General features: G+C 37.7%; 1 protein-coding gene across 2 annotated transcripts; it reads left to right on the forward strand.

The window, feature by feature from the left end:
* Positions 1–368: 368 nt before the first annotated feature.
* On the forward strand, positions 369–7,060 carry LOC113320885 ((S)-tetrahydroprotoberberine N-methyltransferase 1-like). Of its 2 annotated transcripts, none has more exons than XM_026568782.1 (8): positions 369–570; positions 703–811; positions 2,224–2,448; positions 5,814–5,913; positions 6,052–6,162; positions 6,241–6,330; positions 6,416–6,474; positions 6,558–7,060. In XM_026568782.1, exons 1-8 carry the CDS (start codon positions 384–386, stop codon positions 6,754–6,756), a joined length of 1,080 nt encoding a protein of 359 aa, XP_026424567.1. In that variant the 5' UTR covers positions 369–383; the 3' UTR covers positions 6,757–7,060. The 2 variants fall into 2 exon arrangements, with proteins under 2 accessions (XP_026424567.1, XP_026424566.1); XM_026568781.1 differs by lacking the exons at positions 369–570; positions 703–811; positions 2,224–2,448 and adding exons at positions 4,767–5,157; positions 5,291–5,399; positions 5,497–5,721 and having other exon boundaries at positions 6,558–6,972.
* The last annotated feature ends 774 nt before the right edge of the window (positions 7,061–7,834 follow it).

Genomic DNA, 7,834 nt, shown 5'->3' on the forward strand with positions numbered 1-7,834 from the left:
CTACATCATTATTGCTGGCTATGTACCACCAAAAAACACAGTGGTCAATACAAAATCAAAACTATAAGTAGTTTAGACGTCCAAAATTTACACACGGAATTCGTCTACTTCTAAAAGCCGGATTTGTATTGTGCTTGTGCGGCGTGTTAATTAGCCTAGCACAATACAACATGCGGAATTCGTGCACCGTGTTATGGCGGGCTAATTTATTTTTTTTATATGGCTTGTTGTTTTGACATTTTAGAGTGTTGTGTTGTGCCATGAAAAACCGATTGATCTCTATATAAACCATGTAGTAGGTCTTGTTCATAACACACCACATCTCTCATTCGCTTTAGTATTTCATTTAGTTTCTCTCCCTAGCCAGCCTAGATTGTGTCATCATGAGTTCAATAGAAGAGGTGAAAACCAAGGAATCAGCAACGGAAACTCTAGGGAGATTGTTAAAAGGAGAGATTAAAGATGAGGAATTGAAGAAACTGATTAAGTTTCAATTCGAGAAACGTCTTCAATGGGGTTATAAATCATCTTATCAAGAACAACTCTCCTTTAACCTTGAATTCATTAAATGTATGCATATTTCTCACTTCTCATCTAATACAACTTATCTTTTTAGTTTATTTTGAACTCAAGTCATTAATACAATTTATTTGTATTAAGTTCTATATTATTGACTTCTGATAAAATCATTTTCCCGCGTAGCCTTGAAAAAGATGGATATGCCAGGAGAGATCGAGACAATGAACAAGGAAACCTATGAATTACCAACAGAATTCTTAGAAGCATTTTACGGAAAAAGTATGAAACTAAGGTACAACACGCAACGTTTCCATACTGCAATGCACTATATATATATATTATAAAAAAAAGTGGTGTGTGTAGCCTTACAAATCCGATCATCGATTTTGTCATCCCACGACACAGATCGGTTCGTTATATGTTCTATATAAACGTCCGTCCGATCCGTTGAGTTTCCCGATTTCGAACTGTTGCTGTTTTGGTTTCCTTAACCGGTACCAGCTCATGATATTAATATACATCACTTCATTAAATTCGTCATCATCTCCAATTATTTGTTTTTGCATCTCAGAAAAAGAATTGTTTCTTTTCAACTAAAGTCTTCTCCCTCGCCTTCTGCTAACCAATAATAACCATCCGCTAATGAGCCGGGCAGAAACTAAACATGACCTAACTACTAACCCTAAACATGGTTAACCTAATTTCCTAATCTAAGATTGTCACTGTAATAAAAAAAGTAAGGAAAATCAAGCTACTCATTCCGGAAAGTAAGACCGTTGACGTAGTAAAGAGAATGTGATTTTTTTACCACATGCGGTCCCACTAATGGTTCTCTCTATATCTCTACACCATAGGTTGCTATCAGCTTATACAATTTCTATTAACTTTCTAAAAGATTAAGATTAGATGGGAAAATCGTCTATAAATAAACGAGGATATGATCAGTACAGGGTAGGAGTTTACGAAGAGTTTGTATAATTGAAAATTTTGATCCTGGCCGGAACAAGTAAGAAAAAGCCCCCACCATTATTATCCGATGAGCATCAATGTGAGCTATTATTTATTTATCACTTCCTTTAAATTAATCCCTTATTGACGTTAAACATACTCCATGTGCCTCATTGTATTATTGAGAAAGAGGACCTACCATGATAAAAACCGACTGCCACTTCTAATACTACCAAATACCAAATATGAGATTATTAAGCATATATATATATGCCGGAACTTGCGTAGGGGACTATGGACGGGATGCAAGCCCCGGACTAATTTGGCCCGACCAACAAAATACCGGAATTTGTGTAGGGGATTACGGCCGGGGCTGCAGGCTCTGACTAATTTGCCCAGACCAACAAAATAAAGGAATTTGTTTAGGGGGCTACGGTCGGGGCCATAGGTCCCGGCTAATTTGACACGACCAACAAAATACTGGAATTTGCGTAGGGGACCACGGCTGGGGCTGTAGGCCCCGACTAATTTGACACGACCAACAAAATACAAAAAATTTCGTAGGGGACCACGGCCGGGACTGTAGGCCCCGACTAATTTGACACGACCAGAAAACACTAGAGTCGTCCCAAACAACAACAAAAAAAATCGAAAAAAAGTTGAGCCCCGACCGTAGACCGAGGTGATACCTAGTATATATACATATGTGTGTTTTCTATCATATAGTTTCTCATTATCTTTAAACAATGAACGCAGTGGGTGTTACTTCAAACATGAATCATCAACAATAGACGAAGCAGAAGAAGCTTCACACGAATTATACTGCGAGCGAGCACAAATCAGAGATGGACAAACTGTTCTTGATATCGGTTGCGGTCAAGGAGGTCTAGTTCTATATGTTGCTCAGAAATATAAAAAATGTCGTGTTACAGGGCTCACTAATTCAAAGGAACAAGTCAATTACATACTCAAACAAGCAGAGTAAGTTAACTTTATGAGTAAACGACAATATTGTGACGACTAGTAGTATTGCACTAACTATTCGATTATATATATACTAGGTATCGCCCCGGTCTATGGCCGGGGCTCAACCTTTTTCGTTTTCGTTTTGTTATTTGATCGGCTCGTCAATATTCTACCAAAATCTTTTTTAGTCATTCGCAAAACTAATTAGATTATAGCGGTCAAACATCGAGCTTATAAGTTAGTTCGGACTTGCGTCCCTAGTATTTGTGGTTGTGTCAAATTTGTCGGGCTTACAGCCCCGGCCGTAGTCCATTGAGGATACCATACTATTTTGTTGATCGGGTCAAATTAGCCGGGGCTTACAACCCCGGCCGTGGTCCCTTGAGGATACTATAGTATTTTTTTGGTCAGGTCAAATTAGCCGGGGCTTACAGCCCCGATCGTGGCCCTTAAACATTCCTTAATGTTTTGTTGGTCGGGGTTGTGACACGTAAATCTCGCATATAAATCTTTACCATGTTTTTTATTTTATTTGTTTTTTAAAAATAGCTTTTAGATTAGTTGAGGCTAACTTAAACTTTCTTGAGAAAGTTATGGTACAAATCATTATGCTTATTGGATGATTGAACGTTCGATGGACCAGAGTATATCTGGTGTATACGAATAATCTTCATGGAGGGTCATCCACCAAACATAATCCAAACAGACCCTTAGCCATATGTTTTCCCTGAAGATGTATTAGTAAGGAGATATTTGGTTGCATTAAACATAAAACCTCTTACCCAATTCACTCCTCTTCCTCTATTAGGTTTTCTTTCTTCTCCTTTCCTCTTTAGACCAATTTTTTTTTTTAAATCATCATCTCTGTTTTTTTTTTATTTCACCGTATCCATCCTTTAAATCATCCATAATAATAACTTAGTATTAATAACTCAGTATTATTATGATATAGAGAGACGAAGTTAAGAATTAGAAGTCGTTAATGGAAGGGAAGAACTATAGATAGAAGACCATCTGTTGGTGAAACCGTTAAAGAATGATGCTCTTCTGTTTTATAAATACATCTACTTAGTGTTAGCCTATATAAACGGAAACTTAGTCAAATTAGGAAATCCGACGCTGCAGTCAAATTAAGAAATCCAAGGACCCGACGTCGTTAAATAATCTTTAGAATCATATTTTTATTAGGAAGCCAAGTGACTGGACGGACGTCTATATAGGACATATAACCGATCGATCTCCATCGTGGAATGACGAAATCGATGATCGGATTTGTAAAGCTACACACACCGCTTCTTTTTCTAATATAGATATATATATAGGAAGCTTGATCACAGGGACCATAATGAGTAGATATGAAATTATTGATCACAGGGACCATAAGGGACAGACCATCATCATATGTTGATCACACGGACCATAATGGACCGACCATCATCATTTTACGTCAGACAACTCTCTGGTATCAAGAATTGGCATGGAAAAGAATTTCTTGAAACATTTATTCATTTCATATCGAATTTCTCTCGTTATCTAGTTGTCTAGAGTTTAGGCCAATCCTTTTTGTTGTACGTGGCTGGAAAATTCATGTCCAAAACTATCAAATTTGTAGGTGTCCCTTTTGACGAAAACAATCAACAAATTTGAAAAAAAAAGAAAATTAGACCCCTCAAAATTATATGTTGGTTCTGCCACTGCCAATTTGAGTCCATATTTGTTCACACTCCTCCAACGAGTGTATATTTCTCATATATTTATGATTGGTTGATTATTTAACTGATGGTCCCATTACCCATATATGTTTAAAATCACGATCCCTCGTAACATAACTCCCTAAATTAAATTAAGGATAGAGATTAAAATGTTACGTGCACACTCGTAAAGGAGTGTGCACAAATTCGGACTCGTCATATTCACAATTTTGCGTGCATGTTTAACCATTTTTATTTTGTTTTTTTGGAAAGAATCGTATCAAAAAAAATGTGCATATTCGAAGGTCGTCATCCACCTCATGAAAAGTTAATGACGACCGATAAACTTATTCGAAGGGGAATGAACGTGGATAGGACATAGTAGTTTTTACGAAGAAGAAGATGAAACAAGCTCTATTATATATCACTTTCCGTAGACTCTGTATAACTTTTCCTAAAAAAAAAAAGAGAGAGCCCCAATAATGGTACCATTTCTAGTCCTTATCGGCAGCAAAAAGTTTGTTTTATTGCACTTGTGACTTGTGGTAGGGTCGGAAAGCTCATCTTCCGCAAGTAAGTATACAAAATCAAAACCATAAGCAGTTTAGACGTCCACAAGTTACACACGGAATTCGTCTACTTCTAGAAGCCGGTTTTGTATTGTGCTTGTGCGGCGTGTTAATTAGCCTAGCACAATACAACATTTTAGAGTGTTGTGTTATGCCATGAAAAACCGATTGATCTCTATATAAACCATGTAGTAGGTCTTGTTCATAACACACCATCTCTCATTCGCTTTAGTGTTTCATTTAGTTTCTCTCCCTAGCCAGCCTAGATTGTGTCATCATGAGTTCAATAGAAGAGGTGAAGACCAAGGAATCAGCAACGGAAACTCTAGGGAGATTGTTAAAAGGAGAGATTAAAGATGAGGAATTGAAGAAACTGATTAAGTTTCAATTCGAGAAACGTCTTCAATGGGGTTATAAATCATCTTATCAAGAACAACTCTACTTTAACCTTGAATTCATTAAATGTATGCATATTTCTCACTTCCCATCTAATACAACTTATCTTTTTAGTTTATTTTGAACTCAAGTCATTAATACAATTTATTTGTATTAAATTCTATATTATTGACTGTCTGATAAAATCATTTTCCCGTGTAGCCTTGAAAAAGATGGATATGTCAGGAGAGATCGAGACAATGAACAAGGAAACTTATGAATTACCAACAGAATTCTTAGAAGCAGTTTACGGAAAAAGTATGAAACTAAGGTACAACACGCAACATTTTCATACTGCAATGCACTATATAGATATATGTGTGTTTTCTATCATATAGTTTCTCATTATCTTTAAACAAACAACGCAGTGGGTGTTACTTCAAACATGAATCATCAACATTAGACGAAGCAGAAGAAGCTTCATATGAATTATACTGCGAGCGAGCACAAATCAAAGATGGACAAACTGTTCTTGATATCGGTTGTGGTCAAGGTGGTCTAGTTCTATATGTTGCTCAGAAATATAAAAACTGTCGTGTTACAGGGCTCACTAATTCAAAGGAACAAGTCAATTACATACTCAAACAAGCAGAGTAAGCTAATTTCTATGCGTAAACGACAAATATTGTGCCGACTAGTATTATTGCACTAACTATTCGATATCTTTTCATATATATATATATAGGAAGCTTGGGCTGAGAAACGTGGACGTCATACTGGCAGATGTTACTCAATACGAATCTGACAAGACATACGATCAAATACTTGTAATTGGAGCCGTAGAGGTATACTCATGAATGATCACAAGAAATTGCCACCAATTAATGAATCAATCTCATAAGCACTTGCCTCCAATTAATATAGAGAGAAAAGTAGAACGGATCGAGCAAGCGAAAGCTGAATTCATTCTCTTTGTTTTGTAGCACATGAAAAACATACAACTGTTTATGAAGAAATTATCAACTTGGATGACAGAAGATAGCCTTCTTTTTGTGGATCATATCTGCCATAAAACATTTAATCACTTATTTGAGGTCAGAATTTCATGAGTTGTAGTTTGGGGAGTTTTTAAGTTACCTATGGGAATTTAATTTAAAGCTTGGCTTGTTTAGGCAATCGACGAGGACGACTGGTACTCTGGTTACATCTTTCCCCCAGGTTGTGCGACAATACTATCTGCTGATAGTCTCCTCTATTTCCAGGTAATTAAAGCTCAAGTACGTCATTACCAAATAAATGTTCAATCTTTATAGTATATTTTCTAATATCAATAATATCCATTTGCAGGATGATGTTTCAGTTTTGGATCATTGGGTTGTTAACGGGATGCACATGGCTCGTTCAATGTAAGAAATTAATACTTTTGATGCCAAATTTATAGCTTTTCGACTCTCTTAAAAGTAAAATTCGTTCACCCTCCTGGCTGCAGGGATGCGTGGAGAAAGAAGCTAGATACAAATGTGGAAGCTGCAAAAGAAATTCTATTACCTGGATTTGGTCGAAGCCACGAAGCAGTGAATGGCGTCATTACTCACATTAGGACATCCTGTATCGGAGGGTATGAACAATTCTCATTGAACAACGGAGATGAATGGATGGTTTCACAGCTACTTTTCAAGAAGAAATAACGAGGCACATTCAACCCGCAATTCCAGAGTTGGTGTGACGTTATTGTATCGATAATTGCGATTTGTTTCTCAGGCCGGTAAACGGTGCAGCTTGTTGGTGGTTGTTTACGTTTCTTCCTTTTGATTTTCGTTTCTTCTTCTTTGGCAATGTCATGTAATTGATTGATTTAAATGCAATAAACCGGTGCAAGGAAATTGTACCGACATTTATGTCTTCCCTTTGTCTCTACTTATTTGGCAGGGGAAAAATCACGAATGTTCGACTTCTTTATAATTTTCTCAGTAATTTCATTTTGATTTACGACTTTATTGTGACATCATATATACGTTACTGTTTGAACCCAGAAATATTTCCAGGCACTAAACACGATGATTTTGGTGTTGTTGATGAAAACAGGGCTAATAACAGGAAATAATCAGAAATGACAAACGCACGGATTTAACGTGGTTCGGCATGATTTGCCTACGTCCACGAACGAATACCCTTGGGGAGTGATATTTTATTGATATTTCAATTACAGTCTATCTTTTTCTCTATTCGCTAGCCCCCCTTCTGGCCCTCCGGACCTCCCTATTTATACAGTTGAATTCCTAATTTCAATACAAACTTAAATTCTGCATGAAACTGCTCATTCATGCCTCCATGTTGAACTGCAGCAGCTTCGATTAGCTGGACTGCAGCAACTGCGAACATAGTTGGACTGCATTAGCTTCGATCAGCTGAACTGTAACAACGACGAGCAAGACTGCAGGAACTGAAGACATAGCTGGACTGCAGTAGCTTCGATCAGCTGAACTGCAACATCGACGATCAAGACTGCACTGTAGCAGCTGCGGTCACCTGGACTGCAGGAACTGCAAACATAGTTGGACTGCAGTAGCTTCGATCGGCTGAACTGCAGCAACGACGATCAAGAATGCACTGCAGCAGCTGCGATCAGCTGGACTGCAGGAACTGCGAACATACCTGGACTGCAGTAGCTTCGATCAGCTGAACTGCAGCAGCGACGAGCAATGCTGCACTGCAGCACCTGCGGTCAGCTAGACTGCAGGAGGAATGAGCAACGCTGCACAGCAG

Source organism: Papaver somniferum, chromosome 11 (genome assembly GCF_003573695.1).
Source record: "Papaver somniferum cultivar HN1 chromosome 11, ASM357369v1, whole genome shotgun sequence".
Classification (NCBI taxonomy): Eukaryota; Viridiplantae; Streptophyta; class Magnoliopsida; order Ranunculales; family Papaveraceae; genus Papaver; species Papaver somniferum.

Bases quoted from the DNA above. Each gene is read 5' to 3' on its own strand.
- LOC113320885 (XM_026568782.1), top strand. From the start codon at position 384: ATGAGTTCAATAGAAGAGGTGAAAACCAAGGAATCAGCAACGGAAACT. The intron at 5,914-6,051 runs GTATACTCATGA...TTTGTTTTGTAG, and splicing joins TTGTAATTGGAGCCGTAGAG to CACATGAAAAACATACAACT. The intron at 6,331-6,415 runs GTAATTAAAGCT...ATCCATTTGCAG, and splicing joins ATAGTCTCCTCTATTTCCAG to GATGATGTTTCAGTTTTGGA.